The sequence below is a fragment of the Hypanus sabinus genome, chromosome 9 (genome assembly GCF_030144855.1).
Source record: "Hypanus sabinus isolate sHypSab1 chromosome 9, sHypSab1.hap1, whole genome shotgun sequence".
Lineage (NCBI taxonomy): Eukaryota > Metazoa > Chordata > Chondrichthyes > Myliobatiformes > Dasyatidae > Hypanus > Hypanus sabinus.
The window spans coordinates 30,300,357-30,325,653 of NC_082714.1; the positions used below are offsets into that span (position 1 = coordinate 30,300,357).

The window sequence follows — 25,297 nt, forward strand, 5'->3', positions numbered from 1 at the left end:
GACAAGGCTGCGATTTATTTACCATCTCAAGATGCTCTTGCAGGGAAAACACATTCTTGACCTGGTGCAGTAGAGAAGCTGTTGTATAAGGAGTTTCAACAATAAAGTAAGGCCAAACATTTCCTCTCTTACTCTGTTTCTCCTCATATGCCTATTACCTCCCTCTGGCCCCCCTTCTCCTTCCCTTTCTCCCATGATCCACTTTCCAATCAGGTTCCTCCTTCTTCAGCTATCACCTTCCAGGTTCACCCCCCTCCCCCCCCCCCCCAACCTCCACTGTCACCTTCCCCTATCACCTCTCCACTTATACTCCATCCCATCCCTCCACCTTCTTATTCTGGCATCTTCTCCTTTCCTTTCCAAAGAGATTCCCCCTTCATTCTTCAAATGATAGTAAAATCAATATAAAGCAGAGGAAGATTGCCTGGATTATGATCCTGTTCTGAAGAACTCATACAGCAATATCCTGGGCTGGGATGATTAACCTCCTTGATAACCATCTTCATCTGTGTAGGGAAAACTCCAACAAATGGGAGCAAAGCCAAAAATTAAGTCATAGTATTTTCACTGTTCTACTTAAGCCAGCGATATTTCAAATGTTCAGCGCACTTTCCAGTGAATATTACAATGGGCTTTGGTCTTATCAGCCATATTTAGCTGAACTGCAAAGTACCAACTGATTATTCAAATATCAAAGAACAAAAGAGAATAGGTGAGTAGTGATGGGGCTTAAGAAATGGTTATTGAGTGCAGGCTGGCAGTATTATTGAGGCACCACCACTGCACTTGTCTACACATTAAGCAAGTTAACATTTAAGAACTTATTAGTGACTCCAAGTGGTTTCTAAGTTTCAGAGCAAGAATCAAAGTTGAGGAGACTGCAGTCAATAATGAAGATGAGAGGGATTCTCAAACAGACAGCCTCCAATAGTGTTGTCCAAACCAATACTGCATCGTACATAATTCAGGAATCCTTTATGCATACAATTTAGCACTGTCAGTTTGGTTGCATTGATCAACCACTTGATACACTCACTGGAATTTAGAAGATTGAGGGGGGATCTTATTGAAACATATAAAATTCTGAAGGGATTGGACAGGCTAGATGCAGGAAGATTGTTTCCGATGTTGGGTAAGTCCAGAACGAGGGGTCACAGTTTAAGGATAAAGGGGAAGCCTTTTAGGACCGAGATGACGAAAAACTTCTTCACACAGACAGTGGTGAATCTGTGGAATTCTTTGCCACAGGAAACAGTTGAGGCCGGTTCATTGGCTATACTTAAGAGGAAGTTAGATATGGCCCTTGTAGCTAAAGGGATCAGGGGGTATGGAGAGAAAGCAGGTACAGGGTTCTGAGTTGGATGATCAGCCATGATCATACTGAATGGCCTACTCCTGCTGAATCCCTTTTCTAGGTTTTTTTTAGAACAATTGACTAGAGAAGAAAGACTAGTTTGGGAAATTATTATACAAGTTTACTTTTAATTAATTAAGAATTCAAATTCTGGTGCTCATATACAGGCAATTGTCATAAACTATTTGGACTGGATATTTATCTACTGCAAAATACTCATTAATTCTATTATTGATTTTGCTTTCTTTTCATTACAATGACAAACTGTCTTTTTATGCAGGCTACAAAATTTGTAATAAATCATAAACTACATTAAATTAGGCTGCATTTATGCTTTATGATTAATGTCCAGATAAAATATTCATGATCAGAAAATAAACTAGCCTAACTTTAATTGTAAGAACAAATATGGAAAAAAAAACTATGCCAACCTGAATCAGATCGAACTACAATTAAACAGCTTTGGTTTGAACAAAGCAAAGAACTAAACAATACTGTAATACAATGTACTCCTTACTGTACAGGAAAATAACCACCTTGAAAGAGAGCAAAATATTCTTCAAAAATGAATGAACTATACAATATTTTATGTTTTGAAACAAACCTGCACTGATACCTTTAGTCTAAGTCAAACTTCTTCGAGTTGGTGGCGTGCTTATCTATAAAAAATGTTTTTGTTTTAGCAGGATCAGGAGAAGCTTGGAAGCCCAGGCCAATTCCTCGATTTTGACGAAGGTTCAATGCTTTATCAAATTCCCTTTGCAGAATACTGTTATGTTTTTTTTCTTCTTGCTTGTTAAATGCCATGTTCGGTTTTCCATAAGCATGTCCAGTTGATTGAGTTTGATTAGAAGATTTAAATCCACCCATAAGTCTCAAAAATTTGTTTTTCTGATCCACACTTTCAAACGTGGCTGTGTCCCATTGTGTACCGGTGCTCTACAGTGGGGGGAAAATAGTGAAAATTGAGAATCCTGTATTATCCCAAATATATACAGTACTGAGCAAAATTCTTAGACAAATGTAAAAAAAAATCTGTAAAGCTAATTTGCTTTCAAAATAATGAAAGGTGTTTAAATATTAAAAATTTACTTTAAAGAGCAGTAAATAGCAAAAAACTAAATCATATCAATATTTGGTGTGACCGCCCTTTGCTCGTTTTACAAGAAAATCTGCTGGTAAGTTTTTGCAAGCATCTCGGAGAACCTGCCCTAGTTTTCTGCACACTTTGGCCGTCTCGCTTCTGTCTCTAGGTAATCCCAGACAATGATGTTGAGATCAGGGCTCTGTGGAAGCCAGACCATCTGCTGCCGAACTTCTTCATCTTCTTTTAGTTGAAGATAGTTCTTTATGACCTTGGTCATGTGACCGGCTTCATTGTCCTGCTGCAGAATGAAGTTGCACCGATCAGATGCCTCTGTGATTGTATTGGGAAATGGATGAGAATATGCTTGCACTTCTCAGCATTGAGCATTCAATTAATTCTCAGCCCCAAGCCTGCAGGGAACCTTCACCATGCTTCACTGTTAGCTGCAGACACTCAGCCATGTAGCACTCTCCAGCTCTTCTGTGAACAAAATGCCTCTTGCTTGAGCCAAAATTTCAAATTTTGTCTTGTCAGTCCAGAGCACTTGCAGCATGGTTCAGTGATCCAGTCTTTGTATTTTTGTGCATCGATGAGTCTCTTGGCTTTGTTTCCACTTTACAGGAATGGCTTTTTGCCAGTAACTCTTCCATAAAGATCACTTCTGACAAGACTTCTCTGGACTGTAGAGGGGTGTACTTGAGTTCCAGTTGTTTCTGTGAGTTCACAGCTAATAAAAGTACAGGACAACTTCTGATTTAGAAGGGATATCAGTTTGATGTATCTTTCGTCTGCTGCACTTAGTTTCTGTGGCCGCCCACTGTGTTTTTGGCCCTCAACCTTGCCCATTACTTTGTGCTTCTTCAGAATAGTGTGGACAGCACACTTTGAAACTCCTGTCTGCTGCAAAATTTCTGCTTGGGAGAGACCTTTCTGATGCAGGATGGCCACCTTGTGTTTGTTGCAATGCTCACTCTCGCCAAGGTGTAAGAACTGATGTTAAAATGCCACATCTGCCACACCCACAGCTTTTAGTTTGGTTGTTCTTCGCCCAGGTTGATTCCTTCTTCACCCATTTCTGTTCCAATCAGTTTAGTTCATTCAGGTCCTTGTGTCATTGATCATTAGCATCCATTTGTTATCTTTGTTTAATCATGCACTGGGCTATATAGGCACAAAGAAATCAAGTTTTATCAGGACTGATGAAGGGTCTTGGCCCAAAACATCAACTGTTTACTCTTTTTCATAGATGCTGCCTGGCCTACTCTGTTCCTATAGCATTTTGTGTGTGTTGCTTGGATTTCCAGCATCTGCAGATTTTCTCTTGTTGGGATTGGACTATTATTTAACATTTACTTTCTTTAACAAAATACAAAAAATTCTCGAACATTTAATTTTTTGGAGAATGAATGTTTGGACATCTCAAGTTAGCTATTTTCTACTGACACACTAAATGCAGAAGACAAAAAATAAACATCTAAAACAAAAGTTATATAAAAAAATCTAGGGTGCCTAATACTTTTGCACCATATTGTAAATCTATTCCATTAGGCTTAAGGTATCCTCACCAATTTAATGTTCAAAACTAGAAACAGACAAAATATAATGGATTTGATCTATGGTATGGCCACTGTAAAGTGCCAGTAGTTTATTGGGCGAAGAGGCACAAGCATCTAGTAGCTTGGGTCTCTAATGCATACATTCCAAGCAGATGTGACTATGTAGCAAGGACAAGTTCAGGCAGCCACTAACAGGATAAATGCAGGAGAGTTGTCATGGAATGAGCTCGCTGTGGCAAAGGCCCAGGTTATCTTTGTGGGAACAAAACTTATTTAAGTGGATTTTTGGGTCTCCTATGCTCTACTATCAATAAAGTCTTACCTATAATGCAGATTCCAACTAGTTCTACTCCAAAAGTGTAAAAATCCTTCTCATATTGGCAGCTTTAGTACTCAGGAACAGATTCTATTACCTACTGCTGTGGGGTATAAAAATAAAAGTAATAGGATTAAAAGCAATACTAGGCCATGTTGGCCCATATTGACTGCTCCACTCTCCAATGAGATCATGGTTGTATGACTTGTGTGCACATAAACCACAGATCCTTGGATTTTTGATATCTAAAATGCAATCATTCTCAGTCTTGAATATACTCAGTGAATGAGCCTCCACAGATCTCTTCCACACAAATCTCTTCCTTCTGCATGGAGAAATTTCTTGTCAATGCTATCCTGAATTGCTGAAACCTTATTTTTAAATGGTGACCTCTGTTTCCTGAAGTGTCAGCCAGAGAAATATCATCCACACCAATGTAATTTTAAAAAGTGTCTCTGCTCACAGATCAGCTGGATAAACAATAGCAGTTGTGCAAATCCACAGTTCAGCAGTTCAAATTCAAGGTTCTGATTAGCAGGTGTGAACCAGAGAAATTATACTGTACTTGTTAACTGACATGTTTGACTTTTAAATGGCTTGTCAATACAGGATATTTAGAGATGCACAATAAATGCTGGAATTACCCCAGTGATCCCATGTCCCATAAAATAATAAAACCTCTTCCTATTAAAATGTATATTGAGCCAAAGACAAAAGAGCATAATGAATATCTATTTCTTCATTGATGGCATACAAAGAATACAATAATAATAAAGATGAAATGACTGTCATAAGAAAGTAGGATAAATTTGATGCTCTATGTAATTTTTCTACTGGTTTGGTTCTTTACACATTCAATAGCTTCAACATTTTTCTTTTTCTTCTATTGCAAACTGTCAAACTGACCTCTTAAAACTCCCCCTCTGTAACTACTCCACCTCTACCTCTATCAATATTATACATCAGGTGTTGAGAAAACACAAATAGTTTGAGCATTCTATTTTCTCCCGATGAAAATTTACTTTTGGTTGAAATTCTGTGATCAAAGTGAAAAAAATTTAGCTCACGTTGACATAAACACATATTTTAGACTTCTCAAGTTGAAGTTCGTCTTTGGCTGCCAGTGCTAAATGGATGCTGAAGTATTAGCCAAATATCAGGAAGGGAATATTATGGGTGGCAGACACACTAATTTCTAGTTATCACCAGCAAATAACTGGGTTCAGCATTTCCATATTCAAGAGTTAATAATAAAGCTGATCTGCATTAATGCAATACAAAATTATTACTGAACCAATGTTACAACTTACCATTTCCTATAGTAACCATCCTATCTCCTGGATTTAAAATTTAAAATTAGCACTGAATGGGATTGTTGATGATCCCATGCCAAATCAAGAAAAAGGATCATTTGGCCAAGATAATTTCATTGACCTTTAATAGTAAGTAGCAAGTACGTGACAAATGTATTATTGTATGAAGTTGATTTAATAGTCACAAACTGAATTATGGTTTATAATTTATAAATTTCACTAAAAGGTGAACTTACTTTAAAAAAATATATTTGAATATATTAAGAAAACCATTTCTTCATTCAGTAAGCAGTTAACATAAAATATTCAATCTGTAGCCAATTAAAGCATCAAAAAATTTAATGTGTACCTACATTTTTTTCCCAAATATTATAAGAGCAAGTAGGACAAAACTTAAAATTATTGCAAGCTAACAACTAATTTTGTTAACTGTCGATTGGGAGGCATTTTGCTGTAACTATCAAGCACTGCAGAATCTTTCAAAACTGAGGAATCAGAGGGGCATTTAAAATATTGTCTAATTGTTAACCTGAAGTTCGTTTTCACAACTATCTGTTAACTTCCTGCATTCATCCCTATTCTTTTAGCAATCCCAATTTCTTTTAGCAATCCATAAAATTATCTGTAAATTGGTAAATTACTTACTAATGGTTTAGTTTCAAAAGAAGATCTTGGTTCAGGAGTATCTGTTTTACCAGATTCTCGATCAATTTCTTCTTGCAAAGCCTTCCGTCTAGCCTAAAATAAAAAATATAAAATTTAATAAAATATCCATTTCACATTTGCAAATTATGCAAATAAGAATATAAACATGGTTTTAGAAGGGTGATAACCTAGACTTCAACCTGTATTTTGACGTTAGCATTACTTTCAATGTTTTAAAGAATGCTAACTTCAAAGGTAAACATTGCCTTTAAAGGTAAAACTTGTGTGGCAAGAAGAACATTTTAAGGATTCTATCCTGGGCCTCATTTTGTAAATGCAGTGGCAGCCAATTGACCTCTGCTTCAGTAACTTGTAAAATTTTAGAAACGGGAGTATAATCATATTGGACACTTAATGTATATGACCAGGGACAAATTTCTAGCTGAATCCACACAGAAATGCTATTGAGAAATGTGGAAATAGTTTCGGAGTTAGAAAATAAAATTCATATTCTGGTTCTCAAGTAAAGGAATCATATTACCAGTTCCAAGGTATTGGAGATTATCTAGTTAGAGAATGTGACCAAATTATGCAATCCTCTTTTAGAAGACGTCCATAAGCAAACTCTTGGTTTACAGACAATCCTGGGATGACTATGCCCAGATGCTGTTTCTGTGGCACTTTCTTTCTCTGCCTCAATCCAAAAGCAAACTATGAATAACACCCTTCATAAATGATTAACTGATTATTAAAAATACATTCAAATCTCGGTCGGATATCACATTCAGGAGCCTTGACAAAATATTCCCAATGATTGGCAGGTTGGACAATGGATGGATGTCCTACTTTTTTCATATTATTGAACAACAACATATTGAAGTGAAAACAAATAATGGTTAAAGGAGCAGCCAGGTACCTAGCCAAACCTCTCTTAAATGTTGCAAATGAACCTGCTTCCAGTACTTCTGCTGGCAGCTCGTTTCACATACACACCACCTCGTAAGTGAAGTTACCCCTCAGGCTGCCCTTATATATCTCATCCTTCACCTTTAACCTATGACCTCCAGTTGTAGTAACACCTAACCTCAGTGGAAAAAAACTGCATGCATTTACCTTATCTATACCACACACAATTTTGTATACCTCTATCAAGTCTCCCCTTATTTTCCCATGTTCCATTACATAAATGCAATTTCCTTTTCATTCTACCATCAATTCTTGTTTTCCTCTCTTCTTCCGAAAAGAAGCAACAAGTGCTTCCTGGTGGCAATACTTCCCACCCCGTAGTTCTGTTTATAAGGCTTGCCAACTCATTTCAAGGAAGTACACAATCTTGGATGGCCATCACTGCGATGATTTCAATCTAGAAAAATAACAGTAATTTCTAAAATACATTGCTACACACTTAACAGTTCTTTTCCTTGCATGGTAATTTATACATTAAATTCATAGGTAATACTTTGAAGCTTTATCCAATGAGTAATTAGGCCAAACATTCAAAAAGACCTCAATTTTGATGCCCTGTGTGCATATGATTTCAGTCTGAAGTATCCAAAATGCTTCATTTGGCCTTATTTAAAGAAAAGAACCAACCAAGGTTCTGAGTCCAAATTGCTACCTAAAGAGTGTTTCATCAAAGATAAACTGGATCATATTGAATAGTGATGATATAGCCAGTTATAACTTCTCATTTTAAAACAAGCAGTTGGAGGAAAACTGCAGCTAAATTGGCAATAGAATACTTTCAACTGAAATGAAATATTAGATACCTATAAATAGAAAAAGCTGGAAATTCTCAGCAGGTCAGGCTGCATCTAACAGAGCAAGAAACAAAAGTTAAAAGTTTCAGGTCAATGACCTCAGCTCTGACGAAAGGTCATCAATCTAAAACATTAACTCTGTTGTTCTTTCCACATGTTGCCTGATCTACTGAGACTGATGCTCACCCAAAATATTTTGACTTTCAAATATAATACTTTGTTGACTGGAAACTATAATTAGAAGCCCATCTTCTGTGTATAACTTTTCTCCTAATAATAAAATATCAATTCTTCTTTTTTATTGCCATCTATTGAGTTTATATAGAAGGACTGAAAATGAATCATAGGCCTATACAGTCATGCTGTTGCCTATGTAGCCTGTTCTGCCTGTTTCCTACAATGAACAGGTGTTCAATGCATTTGTGTACCTTGTCTATTGCCACTTCAAATAAATTTCCTTTTCTTTCAGATATAATCTGCAAATCATCACTGTCGCATTGCTCTGTTTTTACCTGAAATAACAAAATTCAGCAACATTTCACTTTATCACACATCCATATACAAAAAGTACAAATAAAAATAATTCTATATAAAAAAACACAAATTACTGTTAAGCTGCTTTCAAATAGAACTGCTGCTTGAGAAGGTCATGGCTTCATGGTTCAACAGCAAAACATGGCAAAACAAATTCCTTACAGTTTAAGCAACATGAAAATTAATTTGCGTTACTTTAAAAGCTTGGGTCCCAGGTGAGGCGTCTTTCTTTCCCTTTTTAATTTTCTTTTTATTTTTTATAGATTCCTTAAGAACATCTAATGCTGCTTCCTGCTTGTCCTCTTTTGTCCTCTTTGAAGGGGAGTGTTGGGATTTGCAAATATTACTAGTTTTGTCACATTTATTTCTTTCTTTATCATTTTTTTCAATTTCTTCTCCTTCAGCAGTAATGGATCTTTTCCTTTTTTTCTTTTTAGATTTTGAACTGCATTCACTGACATTTTCAATTTGTTCCAATTTGTTCCTCTCATTTTCCATTGATGAATGTTCATTGTGTGACTCTTCCGGTTCCAATAGTTGCCTTTTGGAATGAAGCTTTTCTTTCTTCTTCTTTTTTGAGAATTTTTTGTCTGTCTCATTGTTATGGTTGTCCACCTTTTGATTATCTTCTTGCTTTCTCACATCTTCTTGGCTGAATTGGTCATTCCCAGTTTTGAGTTCACTAGAATGTTTGTCTTTTTTTTGCTTCATTGGTGATTTTTCACTTACATGTGTTTCAATATTCTCCATATGAGATCGCTTCTTCTTTCTCTTCATAATTTTGGCATCAGCAACAGAAGGTTCACCGGTCAATTCATCTGCAGTACCATCCGATGTTTTGATACCTTTAGCTAAGCCTTCTTCCACACTGACACATTTGACACCATCTTTGCTCATACTCTTAACATGTTTGGCTTCATTCTGAACTCTGCTTGCTTCATCCTCACATATTTTTCTATTACTCTCTTCAGAAATGTTCTGTGAGTCAGAATCATCTGGTTTACACTTTTTTTTCTTTTTCTTTTTCTTTTTTAAACCACCATATACGTCCTCCTGAACTTCTCCTTCTGGTGGATTCTGTTTCTTTGTCAATTTTTTCTCAATCTTGGATTCTTGATCTTCTTCTATAGTGCTCGCCCTTTTAGATTTGCTTTTCTTCTTCTTAACTGACTTTATATCACTGCACCCTTCAGGGTACAAAGCTAGTTCCGATTCATTTGCCTCATTTAGGATAGTTTTCACTTTATGCTTTTTCTTTTTCTTCCTTTCAGATTTATGTTTCTCACTGAATTCTTTTCTCTGAGTGTCAGTTACATTTAATTCAATTTGTTTTTTGTTCTTTACTGACTTTGACCGATTAGCCTCAATGTCACGTTCGTGCATTCTGAAAAAAAATAAAATACATTAATGTTCCAATTGGTTAACTTGATAATTTCAGACACACATTCTCACATTCCATATATTCAGTAGGCTGCTACAAAAAGCTTTCAACAATTTCAGGATCACAAATATTTCATCTTCTGTGTTTAAGCAAATTCATTTTATTTACATTTTTCAAAAAATATCTGACTTCATAATGAACTGTTATTTTGGAATATGCTGGAGTTAAAACTTATTTCATTTGATTTAATCAAGACACCAGTATGTTAAAATTACTACATTTTGATACTTAAAATACATTTTATTAAATACTTGAAATATTTTTCAAGGACATAAAAAGCATTTTATTGATGTCTTTCTTTCAGCATTATTAGAAGTATAAGGTGGCACAAAATTGTCAGGCAATATCTAATGCATAGTTCAACAAATAAAGGAGCTGTGGGATTAAACTCACAGAAACATTTGCAAATATTAGACAAAATAAGAAAGCAGGTAAAATGAACATAAATAAGAGCCACAAAAGAACATGAAGAAGTTATGAGAAGTTATAATCAATGGCTCAACTTCATTCATACATGCAGTTTAAGTCAACTGCATTTCAAAGCCTTGGAAGGGTTTCAGACGAGTTACCAGAATGAATGTAGAATACAGAACATGTAGCACAGCTCAGGTTGTACTAACCATTAAACCTATTCCAAAATTAACCTAACCCTTCTCTCCCACATAGCCTTCCAATTTTATATCATCTATGTCCCTATCTAAGTGTCTCTTAAATGTCTTTAATATCTCTGGCTCCACTCCACCTGTGGCAGTGCTTTCCACGCATCCATCTTTCTCTGTGTAAAAAAAAACTAACCTCTGATGTCCTCTCTATACATTCCTCTAATCACCTTAAAATTATGCCCCCTTGAATTAGCCACTTCTGCCCTAGGAAAAGTCTTTTGGATGTCCACTCAATCTGTGACTCTTAACATCTTGTACACCTCTACTAAGTCACCTATGATCCTCTGCTCCAAAGAGAAAGGCTGTAGCTCGCTCAACCTATCCACTTAAGACATGCTCTCCTATCTAGGCAGCACCTTGTAAATCTCTGCATTCACTCTAAAGCTTACACACCCTCCTCTGGGCAGACCACACTTGGAATACTGAGTACAATATTCCAAGTGTAGTCTAAATGGGGTTTCATCCAGCTGCAACATTATTTTGCAGCCAAACTGGATTTGTTTTTCTTAATCTCAAGTTGGCCAGGACAAAATAAATAGCCTTTCTCTAAAGCATTCCGTTATGCTGGATTTTTGAAAAAAGAAAGGTAATTTTATACTACATAAAAGCTGAACCAATGAACAAATATTCACATCAGCTCTTCTGGTGATTATAAGAGATTTCTAAAGACAGTGAAAGAGCTGGACTAGTTATCAACACAGACAAAATGCTGGAGGATCTTAGCAGGACAGGCAGTATCTATGGAAGAGAGTAAGAGAGTACAAAGTCAACGTTCTGCACTGAGACCCTTCTTCAGGACTGCGAAGGAAGGTTGGGGGGGGGGGGGGGGGGGGGGGAAGAAGCCTGAATAAAATGATGAGGGAGGGGAAAGTGGCTAGCTGGAAGGTGATAGGTGAAGCCAAGTGAGTGGGAAAGGTCAAGAGCTGAAGAAAAAGGAATCTTATGGAAGAGGTGAGTGACAATAGGAAGAAGGGAAGGAGGAGAGGACCCAGGGGAAGTAATAGGCAAGTGAGAAAAAGTGAAAGGTTAGAGTGGGGAATAGATGAAGGGGGGAGGTGGATCTGTTCAATAGAAGGAGAAATCAATACTCATATCAACAGGCTGGAGGGTACCCAGAAGGAATATAAGGTGTTGCTCCTCCACCCTGAGGGTGGCCTCATTTTGGCATAAAAGGAGGCCATGGATTGACACATCAGAATGGTAATTGAAATTAAAATGTTTGGCCACCAGGAAGTTCTACTTGTGGCAGACAGTGCGGAGGAGCTTGACGAGCAGTCCCCCAATTTAGGACATGTCTTACCAATGTAGAGGAGGCCTTATCAAGAGCACCGTACACAACAGATGACCCCAGCAGATTCACAGGTGAAGTGTTGCCTCATCTGGAAAGACTGTTTGGAGCCTGGAATTGGTAAGTGTATCTCAACGTAAATTAACACTACAAGCTGCTGAAGTATAATGGGGTCTATAGCTGTTAACTTAAAGAAGGTGAACATGTGAGAAAATTCCTTAATTTGATTTTGAGCTGGCCATTTGCCAAGTTTCTCAATGAACAAATAAAAGTGGAGCAGATAATTGTAACCAAATCCTAATTCATTAGCAGAAACGTTGATTATTCACATACTGGTTTTCTGCACAGAAAACTTTAAAAATGCCAAAGAATGTGAAACCCACCATTAGCATTCAGAGAGCAAACTTGAGGAAATCAGGAGATGCTGAAAATTCAAACACACACAAAATGCTGGTGGAACACAGCAGGCCAGGCAGCATCTATAAGGAGAAGCACTGTCGACGTTTCGGGCTGAGACCCTTCTGAGACCCACCAGCATTTTGTGTGTGTTGTTTGTATCAGTATTCAGAAATGCATAGAGCAAAATCCGAAATGTTTGGAAACCAGTACAAAAGTGAAGTAATAATTATATTAAATAATATTAAGCATGAACAGAAAAGGTATGCTATTAGAATCACCTCAAAGTTAAAGGAAAAAGACTCTGTAAAAGTGCATAAAGTCATAGGTCACTTTGAGGCTACCATTTTTCAGCAGTGTTCATGTTAATAATTACCTACATACAAAACTATTCTCCTAATCACAGGAGCAGCACAAGAATCCATTCAGACCTGCTGTCAGTCATCCAATTAGTAACACTTTCCCACAGCCCTGAAAATTATTACCTCTATGGTGTTTATTCTCTGCTATTTGAGTTATCACTCATTTGCAGCTTTATGAAACTGTGGTTAGGCCACATATGTAGTATTGCATTTAATTCTGGTCACACACTATATGATGGATGGGAGATTTTGAATGGCGTGCAGAAGAGGTTTACTGAGATGCTACCTGAATTAGAGGGCAAATGCTGTAAGGAGGATTGACAAACTTGAGTTGCGTTCTCTGGAGAGGCCTCAATGACTATCATCTAGTAAGTTACATCTACAGCGATGAAGTGTTTTGAGAGACTGGCGATAAAACATATTGACTCCTGTCTGAAAAGCAACTTAGACCCACTCCACTTTGCATACTGAAGCAAAAGGTCCACAGCAGATGCATACACCAGGATGTTCTTGATCAACTACAGCTCAGCATTCAATATCATTATCCCTCAAAACTAAGCTTCTACATCTAGGGTCTCAATACCTCCATGTGCAATTGGATCACCGATTTCCTCACTTGCAGACCCCAGTCAGTTGGACTGGCAACATCTCCTCCACAATCACCATCAGCACAGGTGTACACAACGCTGTGTGCTTAACCCCTTGCTCCACTCGCCTTACACTTATGACTGTGTAGCAAAGCACATCCCCAAAGCCATATTCAAGTTTGCTGTCAACACCACTGTCGCAGGCCAAATCAAAGATAGTGATGAATCAGCATATAGGAGGGAGATTGAAAATCTGGCTGAGTGGTGCCATAACAACCTCTTACTCAATATCATTAAGACCAAGGAGCTGATTATTGACTTCAAAAGAAGAAAACCAGAGGTCCATGAGCAAGTCCTCATCAGAGGTGCAGAGTGTTGGCAACTTTAAATTCTTCAGTGTTATTATTTTGGAGAACCTGTCCTGAGTCCAGCACACAAGTGCAATTATGAAGAAATCTGAGGGTTATATATGGTGACACACACGTATTTTGCTAATAAATTTACTTTGAACTATCTCACCAAATATTCTTACAAATTTCTAGTTGGAGAGCATTTGCACCCTGGTATGGAGGCTCTCTATCAGGATGAATACAGGGCACTGGTGGAGGACTTTGTCAAATGGCGGAAGCTGAATCAACTGCAGCTCAACATCAGTAAGACAAAGGAGATGGTGATGGACTTTAGGAAGACTAAGCCTGAACTGTTCACTGTTACTATTGGTGGTGAGGACGTGGATATGGTGAGGACCTACAAGCACCTGGGGATACACCTGGATGACAGATTTGAGTGCAGCACCAACACAGAGGCTGTGTACAAGAAGGGCCAGTCACCTCTACTTCCTGAGGAGACCGAGGTCCTTTGGAGTATGCAGGCCTCTTCTTCACATGTTCTACTAGTCTGTTGTCACAAGTACAATCTTCTCTGCAGTGGTATGCTGGGGCATTGTCATCAACATGTGTGTTCCCACAGGCTAAATAAACTGATTAGAAAGGCTGGCTCTGTTGTAGGAGTCAAACTGGATACACTGGAGGCTGTGTAGAAGAAAGGATCCTACAGCAAATCCTGACAGTTTTGGACAACGTTTTTCATCCTCTGCATGCCACCTTAGCTGAACAGAGGAGCACTTTCAGCAATAGACTAAGACAACTGTGTTGCCTCGGCCATTAGGCTCTAAAATTAATCAACTTTTAGCTGGGGAAGTGATGATCCTCTTCCTGTTACACTGCTCGAGATTTTTTATTCTTTTTACTTATAATATTTATATATCTGTGCACTCACAATGCTACTTTGACATTGTAATTTCCTTTGGGATCAGTAAAGTATCAATCAATGCACAGGATCAAAACAGGCTGCAGAAGGTTGCAGATTCAGCCAGCTCTATCACGGGGCACAATCTCCCCCACCATCGAAAGAATCTTTAAGGGGAGAGAACTCAAGATGGTGGCGTCCATCACTAAGGACTCTCACCATCCAAAATGTGCCCTCATCTTGTTACCACTATCAAGGTGGAGGTACAGGAGCCTGATGATCCACAGTCAACAATTCAGAAAAAGCTTCTTCCACTCTGCAATCATAATTCTAAACAGTCCATGAACTAATGAACATTGTCCTCACTATTCCTTTCTCCTGTTGCTCTATTTATTATGTAATTTATAATAATTTTAAGACTTGCACTGTACCACTGCCATAAAACAACGAATTTCACGACGATTCTGGCTTCTACTACCTTCCTTTCCAGTCCTGATGTAGGGTCTTGGCCTGAGATATCAACTGTTATTCTTAACCTACCACCACATCATCCTCCACATCCAACACATTACCCTTTGCAATTTCCGCCATCTCTAAAGACACATTACCAATAAACAATCTTTCCACAGACATCACTTCATCCGCGATTCCCTTGCCCATTTGTTCCTCCCTACTAATCTCCCTCACAGCACTTATACATGCTAGTGGCCCAAGTACTACACCTGCCCAAACAAATTCTCCTTCACCTCCATTCAGGGCCCCAAACAGTCCTTCCAGTTGAGGCAACACTTCACTTGCAAATCTACTGGGGTCAACTACTGTGTCCAGTGCTCCCAATGTGGCCTCCTCTACATTGGTGAGACCAGTAGTAAATTAGGGGGCTGTCTCGTCAAGCATCTCTACACCATCCACTACAAACCGATCATTTTAATTCCGATTCTCATTCTGACATGTCGATTCATGGCCTCTTCTTGTGTCAAGATAAGGCCACACTCAGACTGGAGGGTACAACACCTTAACTCCATCTTCTTCAATTTCTTCTTCCAGTGAACAAATCCACCCCCCCCCCCCCCACATTCCACACTCTAACCTTTTACTTTTTCCTCACTTGCCTAGTACTTCCCTGTGGGTCCCCTCCTCCTTCCCTTTCTTCTATCCTCTCCTATAAGATTCATTCCTCTCCAGCCCTTGACTTCTCCCATCTGGCTTCACCTATCCCCTTCTAGCCAGCCTCTTTTCCCTTGCCCCACCTTTTAATTCAGGAATCTCCACCCTTCCCTCTCAGTCTTGATGAAGGGCCTCGGCCCAAAATGTCAACTGCTTATTCTTTTCCATACATGCTGCCTGACCTGCTGAGTTCCTCCAGCATTTTGTGTGTGTTGCTTGGATTTCCAGCAGCTGCAGATTTTGTGTTTGCGATCAGCTGTTATTCCCCTCCACAGATGCTGCCTGACTTGCTCAGTTCCTTCAGTATTTTATGTGTGTAAGGTTTGAAACATCTACATGATCTCTCGTATTTAAAATTCCATGTCATGTAACAAAGTGATAATTAACCTGATTCTGAAGAAACAGGGAAATTAGCCATTAGAAATCATTATAAAGAACATTTCTATGAATTATAAATTGCGTTGAAGGTGAAATGTCAATGCACAGTGGGGAGTATTTTAAGTGGTTGGGTCACATCTAGGCTGGTATGAAAGCACTAATGCCTAGGAACAGAAAGGGCTACAGAAAGTAGTGGATACAGTCCAGTCCATCATGGGCAAAGCCTTCCTCAGCATTGAGCACATTTACATGGACCTCTGCACAACAAAACAGCACCATCCAGGCCATGTCCTCTTGTCATCACTACTAAGGGGTAGGTTTACCCTGTAGCCATCAAGGTCTGAGAAGGTGAATGAAGTTCTGATCTAGAGATTCACTGTTAAGAACACCTTACAGCTCATATTGTCGGCAATATTTTTATTTGCACAATTTGTCTTTTGCACATTGGTGTTTATCAATCTTTGTTTACATATTGTTTTTTGTAAAGTTCTATTTTTTTTTCCTGTGAATGTTTGCAAGAAAATTAATCTCATGTTCATATATGGTATACAAGTTGCAAGAAAAAGTTGGTGAACCTGGTTTTCTGCATTAATTACTCTGATCTTCACCTAAGTCACAATATTAGGCAAACACATCTGCCTAAACAAATAACAGACGAACAATTATACCTCTTATCAATACTGTGTACAGTACACCATTTAAATAATCACAGTCCAGGTTCAAAAAAGTATGTGAACCTCTGGGGTAATGCCTTCAACAAAAGCTATTTGGAGTCAGGTGTTCCAATCAATGAGATGAGATTGGATGTGTGGGTTGTAGCAGTGCCCTGCCCTATAAAAACAAGACACACAAAGTCAGCTTACTGACAGAGCCTGCTCTTCTCAAGAAAGATAAGCTTACATGCAGCATGCCTCAATCAAAACAACTTTCAGAGGACCTTAGAAGAATTGTAGAGATACGTGAATCTGGAAAAGGCTACAAAAGCATTTCTAAAGTCCTGAGTATTCATCAGTCCACAATAGGAGAAATTGTTTACAAATTGAGGAAGTTCAATACTGTTGCTACTCTCCCTTGGAGTGGGAGTCCTGCAAAGATCACACCAAGAACACAATGTGCAATGCTGAAGGAAGTGAAAAAGAACCCAAGGGTACCAGCAAAAGACCTGCAAAAATCCCTAGAACATGTTCAAGTTCTGTTCATGAGTCCACTATAAAAAAAACACTGAACAAGAATGGTCGTCAAAGGACATCATGGAGGAAACCACTGCTGTCCAAAAAATATTTGCTGCATGATGAAGTTTACAAAAGACCACCTGGATGCTCTACAAAGCTTCTAGGACAATCTTCTGTGGAGAGATGACACAAAAGTTTAACTTTTAACAGAAATGTACATCACTATGTTTGGAGGAAAAAGCACGGTGGAGCATCGTGGTTTGGGGCTGCTTTGCTGCCTCAGGGCCTGGATAACTTGCAATCATTGAGAGAACAATTAATCCAAAATTGTATCAAGACATTTTAAAAAAGCGTCAGGGTAGTGGTCCATCACCTGAAGCTTAACAGAAGTTGGATGATGCAACAAGACAATCATCCAAAACACAAGAGTAAATCAACAACAGAATGGATTAAACAGAAAAAATTCATGTTTTGGAATGGCCAAGTCAGAGCCCAGACCTTAATCCAACTGAGATGCTGTGGCATGTCCTGAAGAGGTTTGTTCATTCAAGGTATCCCAGAAATTTTAATGAACTGATGCAGTTTTTATGGAGGAATGGTCTAAAATTCCTCCTTGGCATTATGCAAGTCTGATCAGCAGCTACAAGAAACACTTAGTGGTGGTTATTCCTGCTAAAGGATGTTCTAGCGGTTATTAAATACAACAGCTCTGATATTTTTTCCAGCCAGGGCTGTGAATGATTAAACAATGTGTTCAATAAAGACATGAAAAGTACAATTGCTTGTGTGTTGTTAGATTACACACATTGTGTTTGTCTATTATTGTGACATGGATGAAGATTAGACCACACTTTCTGAGTAATTAATGCAGAAAACCACATAATTGCAAAAGGTTCACAACTTTTTCTTGCACCTGTATGTACTTTGATAATAAATTTACTTTTAACTTTTTAAGCTGTCACACTCCAAATCATAAATGTGCCAAATGATTGTTGGTTTTATTCAAGAACGAGGATCAGGAATTATTCAACATGTTAGAATGTTGAATTGTGGTGGGCCAAGATATGCTGCGAGTGCCAAACTAGGAGAGCCAATGAGAAAAAAAAGTTAAGGGGACATATACCCAAATTGTGTTCTCAATGTCAGGCATAGACCTGCCCAAGACCATTCTGCTTACATTATTGCAGAAACAGGCCTCAGAAGTGCTGCTAAGTTCTGCTTCTCCAAATGTGGGTCATGGATGGCAAAGGCTATTCCAGTGCGAATGGAAATCCAAGTAGCCCATTGTGTTCTAGTTATTGCACGTCATTGGGGAGCACTGATCTCTTCCTTGCCATATTCTTCTGTAGCCTGGACTACCTACAGGAAAGGTACACCAATATCTCTGAAAAATTCATTGAAAGAATAAGTAAACCAATGTCAGCATCATTCCGGCCAACATCCCATAATTGAAGCCCCAATTACACTTAATTATTTGACAAGATATGACCAAAATCAGACTCAATAGAACAGAGAACATAGGCATCTATAGCACATTACAGGGCCTATGGCCAACATTGTGCCGACCATGTAATCTACTCTAGAAAGTGCCTATAAATTCCCTACCACATAGCTCTCTATTTTTCTACACTCCACACACTTATTAAAAATGAGTCTCTCAAAAGAGACGGTGCCTCCTCCACCGCCACTGGCAGTGCATTCCACGCACCCACCCCTCTCTGTTTGAAAAACTTACCCCGGACATCCTCTCTATACCTACATCCAAGCACCTTAAAACTATACTCTACCCCGACACCTTCCATGGGAATTGATCACTAGGTGGACAGAAGAAAAGATTTAAGGATTCAAGATTCAAGATGCAAAGGCAACTTGGAAAAAAATACAGCAGCTAAATTGACATTGAGAATTCTTTGCCTCTGATGTGGAGAACGGGCATTTATGATGGTACTGAGGACCTCAAGTCCTTGCAATGAGATAAAAACAAAAAAGGAGCGTAACCATCTCAAAATTATTCATTTGACCTGTCACGCACCTTGTCTCATTTGTGGGGAAAGTCTGCAGTTCCCACAGTGGCCTTATCAGTCACTTCAATACTCACAAAACTGGAGCAGAAGAAAGCAATCCTTGATCCTGAGGGATCATCCAAGAAAAAGACATACATAGAGGACCTCAGAGAAGAACATTACAGACTCTTCGCCCAAGCTGCAGGTTCTGATTTTTTTAAAAATAGAAATTGTATCATGTAGGACTTCAATCATGTACAATATGATCAAATTTCTCAGCCAGTTTGACTATCTGTTAAAGTCGCTGTGGCATGGAACCATATGCTATTTTCTAGTTTCTATATGTCAGTGGCATCATTCGTAAAATCAACAGCGATACAGAAATAGGAGTGTACACACAATTATCAACTTAATATAAATTCCAGAAGTAGCTTTAAGTTTCCAATGGTGAGGTGTATATGAACTGCAATTATGCAAATTATTATATTCATAAACTAAACTAAATATTGAAAATATTTTAATTTTCAATTACATTGCACATTTTAACTGTACCTTTGAAACGGGGCTAAATTTTTCACATTTCTTTATAAATTCATCCATTTAATCCTATTTCACTGCTTTGTTGCAAAAACCACTCTATGAGGAATGGGGCACAACAATCATTACAGTAAAAAAATAAATATTATTCTAAGCATTATAATTAAAAGCCAGTGTGGAAAAGAATGAAATTTTAATACAATGCAGTTGCTTCTTAAACTGCAGCCTGAAGCCATTCCTCTGTCAGTTCCAACTTCCCTGTAACTAATTGATAACAATTTACTTGGCAGCTAGAGAAATTAATCAGTTGAAAATTTTCCCTGACATGGTGAACATTAAATGATTCTCACCTGTTGCAACAAGTGAGGGAAGACAAGCGCAGGCCTTGCTTTGAACCCCCACACACGTGTAGGACAACGGTGTCGGATAACCCGGTAATGAAAGCTCGGCCCTTCCACTCGCGCGCAGTGGCATGTGGGTAAAGGTTGCCTGGTAACGCGTACAGCCGAACATGGCGAAGGTGATCGGAACGCCCGTGGAGAAGAACCTGTGGCAGGAGATCTGCGCAGGTAGGAGTGCGACGAGAACGTCCCGGGAAGATTTGCACCCGGATCACAATTATACACTTAAAAACTCACAGGCGGTCAAGGCAGCAGAGCTGACATTCTGGGTCAGTGATCATCCATCAAAGCAAACACAAGATATGAAATGCAATAAAATGTTTCAATTATTCAAATCGTAGCCCTTAATCATCATGGATATCATGCACAAAGGAAAAGTGCATATTGGATGACCCTGTCAACATAACGTGAGGGTCAAAGAAAAAATATCTGGTAACAAATTCCACGAAAGAGGCTTCTGAAATCCACTTTTATGACAATTTTGGGCTTGTCTGCACTTTGATCCTGACTTCTAGAAAGGTTATTTAAGTCTGTTGGTGCACCTTGTCTTATTTCTTGCTGGCTTTGCCAATTTACTCAACGGCACCAGTACTATTGGGCAATAGTGTGAATTCTGCATGAGAAAGTCTGCAGATGCTGGAAATACAAAGCAGGGCAGGCAGCATCTGTGGAGAAGAATAAACAGTTGACATTTCTGGCCAAGACCCTTCATTAGTATCTGCTGAGTTCCTCCAGTATTTTTAGTATATTGCTGTGTAAGTCCTGAATTTTATTGTGTGCACTTGGCATGCAGGTGTGGGGTCAGGCAAACAATACAGGCAAAACTTTATTGAAGAAATACATTGCCAATTTCAGAAGGTTTGGGATGGGTTTAAAATATAGCAATACAGTGCAGTGTGGAGTAAGCCCTTCTGGCCCACTGAGCCAAGCCGCCCCAGTACCCCACAACCCCAATAAACTCTGAAATTATCATTGGTGATTACCCTACCCAGTACATTTTGGACTGCAGGAGGAATCTGGAATACCCAGAGACAGCTGATGTGTTCCACAGGGAGGATTACAGTGAATCCTTACAGAACGGTGCTAGAATTAAACTCCAAATTCCGGAAAAACCCCAAATTGTAATGGTGTCACACTACATTCTCACAGTGACCACATGGATTTCCTCCTATCGTCCAAAGGCTTACCATTTGGTAGGTTAATTGGTCATTGTAAATTGTCTTGTGAATAGGCTAATTTGGTGGTTGCTGGGTGCAGTGGTTCAAAGGGCCAGAAGGGATTATTCCACACTGTATCTCAATAAATAAATACCCATTATGTTGCTGTGGTTATAGGCTACTCTGATGGAACATGAGGTGGTGTCCTTCTAGTCCATGTTTGGCCTCACCTTAGGAGTGGAGAAGGCTGAGAACAGACAAGTGTGAATGGGAAGGGTGGATAAAGTGACGTGCAACAAGAAATCAAAATAGCCATTACATACAGGGCATAAGGGATCTGCGAAACAGTGGCCTAGTCTACGCTTGGTCTTGCTAATGTAGAGGATGCGATGTTGAGAGCACCAACTGCAGTAGATGAGGATGGAAGAGTGTATTTCTAACCTGGATAGGCTGTCTTGCTCTGTGGATGGTGGTGAGGGAGGAGGTGAAATTACCAGTATTGCATCTTCTAAGGTTGCAGGTGTTACGACTGTGCCCCAACTCTGAGAGGCCGAAGGGTACAAAGTAGCCCCCTCCTTTTTGAGAATCGCAAGATTGCTATTAATGCGGGTCTGGGACCCAGGAAATGAGAGAGAGACACACAGAATCCACAAGGGATTTGGAATGTCCTGGCCCCTCAGCGATACAAAGCCACAGAAAACGGCCATTGTCTCTTGGAGACGGAATTGTGTATTGAGTACTGTACTATTTATTTGAAGTCCTCAGGGAATGAACAAAGTGGGCTGGTTGAGGGATGGCATCATTCCAACCTGATTGACATTTGAGACCCTGTGAGTAAGGATAAAAGGTCTGGGGAACAACCCCTTCAGACGCACCAGGAGAAACGCTAGAAATCCCGTGACAGTGTTTAATAGCGACAGCCGGTGGAGGGCCCACGTGTGTCCTTTCCCGTTGCCTGGGATTGGGGCCTTATCACGGAAGACGGCTTAGCTAAAGAAGAGATCACCACCAACAAAATTTCGAAAGATCGACATAAAAAGGAAAAGCTGGCAAGTTCTAAAAATCTGTCTTTCTCTAACCAAAGGCTGCAGCCTGAATGAACTAAAGTGACTTTTATATTTCCATCGGACAATACATTTTCCCCTAGACAACGATAGAGCTATTTCTTATTGATTATTATTATACCCGTGCTTTTAGATTTAGTATTGACGATATTTAGTATATTATTTGTATGTTTGCAGTGATATTATTTTTGTGTATTTTTATCAATAAATACTGTTAAAAATAGTACCATCAGACTTCAACGGACCTATCTTTGCTGGTAAGTGACCCAGTTACGGGGTACGTAACACAGGGTACAGTGCCAGGGAATGAACAGACCAGGGAGTCATGAAGAGAGTAGTCCCTGCAGAAAGCACCATCCATCATCAATAACTAACCTCTCCTACGCCCACCTCTCCATCTGGGCCATGTTCTCTTTTTGTGCTGATATCGGAAAGGAGGTACAGGATGCTTAACTACCAGACCACCAGGCTCAGGAACAATTATTACCATTCAACTATCAGGCTCCTGAAGCAGTGTGGATAACTCCATTCACCTCAACAATAAGCTTTATAAAATCAGTTGTAGACGAGTGTGTCCCCTCAAAATCATTCGGAGTCTTCCCCAACCAGAAGCCCTGGATGAACCATGAGATCTGCCATCTGCTGAGGGTCAGATCAGATTCAAGTTTCAGATCAAGTATTCAAGTTTGGTGTTTAAGAAAGTTACAAGAAGTCCAGGTACAGTCTCCAGAAAGCAGTCCCATAGGTGAAGTGGGAATTCCGGACTAAACTTGAATCAATGAGTCAATGAAGGATGCTCAACAGTTTGTGGCAGGGCTTGAATGCTATCATCTCTTATAAAGTAAAATCAAGCGATATAGGTGACAACAGGGATTCGCTTTCAGATGAACTCAATGCCTACTATGCTTGTTTTGACCATCAAAACTTGGAAGAACCATCAGAAACTCCCACAGCCTCCCCATGATCCTGTGATTTCAGTCTCTGAAGCCGACATGTGCGAACAGCCTTCAGGAGCGTGAATAAATGAAAAGCATCTGGTCCAGACAGGGTACCTGGCCAAGTTCTAAAGACCTGTGCTGATCAACTGGCTGGAGTGTTCACTGAGAATTTTAACTTCTTATTTCACTAATCTGAGGTACCCACCTATTTCAAGTAGACTTCACTTATACCAGTGGCTAAGAAGAATGTGGTAACCTGCCTCAATGACTATAGTCCAGTAGCACTTACATCCACAATGATGAAATGTATCAACTCCTGCAGAAGAAGCAACTTGGATTCACTTCAATTTGCCTACTGGAGCAAATTGTCTGCCGCAGATGCCATCTCATTGGCTCTTCACTCTTCAGCAAACATGCATACATCAGGATGCTATTTATTGGCTAGAGCTTAGCGTTCAGTACCATCATCCGCTCAAAACTAATCAATAAGCTTCAAGGCCTTGATCTCAAAACCTCCTTGTGCAATCGGATCCTCGATTTCCTCACTTGCAGACCCTAGTTAGTTCAGATTGGCAATAGCATCTCCACAATATCCATCAGCACAGGTGCACCACAAGGCTGTGTACTTAGTCCCTGCTTTACTCACTTTACACTTGTGACTGTGTGGCTTAGCACAGCTCTAATGCCATTTTCAAGTTTGCTGATGACATCACTGTCATAGACCAAAGGTGAGAGAATGAAAATCTGACTTGAGTGGTGCTCCGACAACAACCTCTTATTCAATGTCGGAAAGACCAAGAAGCTGATTGTTGACTTCAGATGGAGGAGACCAGAGGCCCATGAGCCAGTCCTCATCATTTCAGAGGACCTGTCCTGGGCCTAGCAATTAAGTACAATTATGAAGAACATAAGGCAGCACCTCTACTTCTTTAGGAAGTTGCGACTATTCAGCATTATATCTGAAACTTTGACAAACTTCTATAGATGTGCGGTGGAGATTATATTGACTGGCTGCATTACAGCCTGGTGTGGAAACACCAATGCTCTTGAAAGGAAAATCCTACAGAAGATAATGGAAATAGCCCTGACCATAACAGATAAAGCTCTCCTCACCATTGAGCACAATTACTTTCTTTCTTTCTTTTTCAATCTTTTTACTATTGTTATTAATATCAACAAAATAAAATTGATACATAGATAATGGGATTACAAACATACACATTTCAACTGAACATGAAAGAATACATAAGCAATGATTACAGTATAAATGAGTATTCCCAAATCATGGACTATACAATATCCAAATAAACAAGGCAAACCTAGGTATATCATAATATATAATTTTAAAAAAACAGAAAAAAGAAAAATAAAAAAATATATGCAAAAAACTAATCTAATAACTAATAAGGAAAAAAACAAAAAAAGAAAAAAGAGAAAGAAAATGGAAAAAGGAAAAAAAGGGCTATTTATAATATCTCACAAAATACAAAATCATCAGTGTCGTCAACTCCGATCCTCTCAACATATATAAAATCGAAACTGGAAAATCAAATAGGCTTGGAACAGGGTCATATTACATCATATGAAAATATTGAATAAATGGTCTCCATATCTTTTCAAATTTAATAGGTATCAAATACACCACTTCTAATTTTTTCTAAATTTAGACATAACATAGTTTGAGAAAACCAATGAAATACAGTAGAAGGATTAATTTCTTTCCAATTCAACAAAATAGATCTTCTAGCCATTAGTGTAAGAAATGCAATCATTCGACGAGCGGAAGAGGATAAATGGAGTGAGTCCATCATTGGTAAACCAAAAATTGCAGTAATAGGATGAAGTTGTAAATCAATGTTCAATACCGCAGAAATAATATCAAAAATATCTTTCCAATATTTTTTCAAAAGTGGACACAACCAGAACATGTG

The 25,297-nt window shown here is 38.9% G+C and overlaps 2 protein-coding genes across 2 annotated transcripts in view; one reads left to right on the top strand and one right to left on the bottom strand.

The window, feature by feature from the left end:
• Positions 1-291: 291 nt before the first annotated feature.
• LOC132399233 (lysine-rich nucleolar protein 1-like) lies at positions 292-20,258 on the bottom strand. The gene is made up of 5 exons (XM_059979411.1): positions 20,157-20,258; positions 8,761-9,949; positions 8,460-8,543; positions 6,272-6,364; positions 292-2,293 (listed from the first exon to the last, which is right to left on the bottom strand). Exons 2-5 carry the CDS (start codon positions 9,946-9,948, stop codon positions 1,973-1,975), a joined length of 1,686 nt encoding a protein of 561 aa, XP_059835394.1. The 5' UTR covers position 9,949; positions 20,157-20,258; the 3' UTR covers positions 292-1,972.
• A 25-nt stretch (positions 20,259-20,283) lies between these two features.
• iqck (IQ motif containing K) overlaps positions 20,284-25,297 on the top strand; it is a 98,698-nt gene continuing 93,684 nt past the window's right edge. The window contains exon 1 of the mRNA XM_059979414.1: positions 20,284-20,375. Within this exon, the coding sequence (XP_059835397.1) occupies positions 20,318-20,375 (58 nt within the window). The 5' untranslated portion in view covers positions 20,284-20,317. The remainder of the gene's footprint in view (positions 20,376-25,297) is intronic.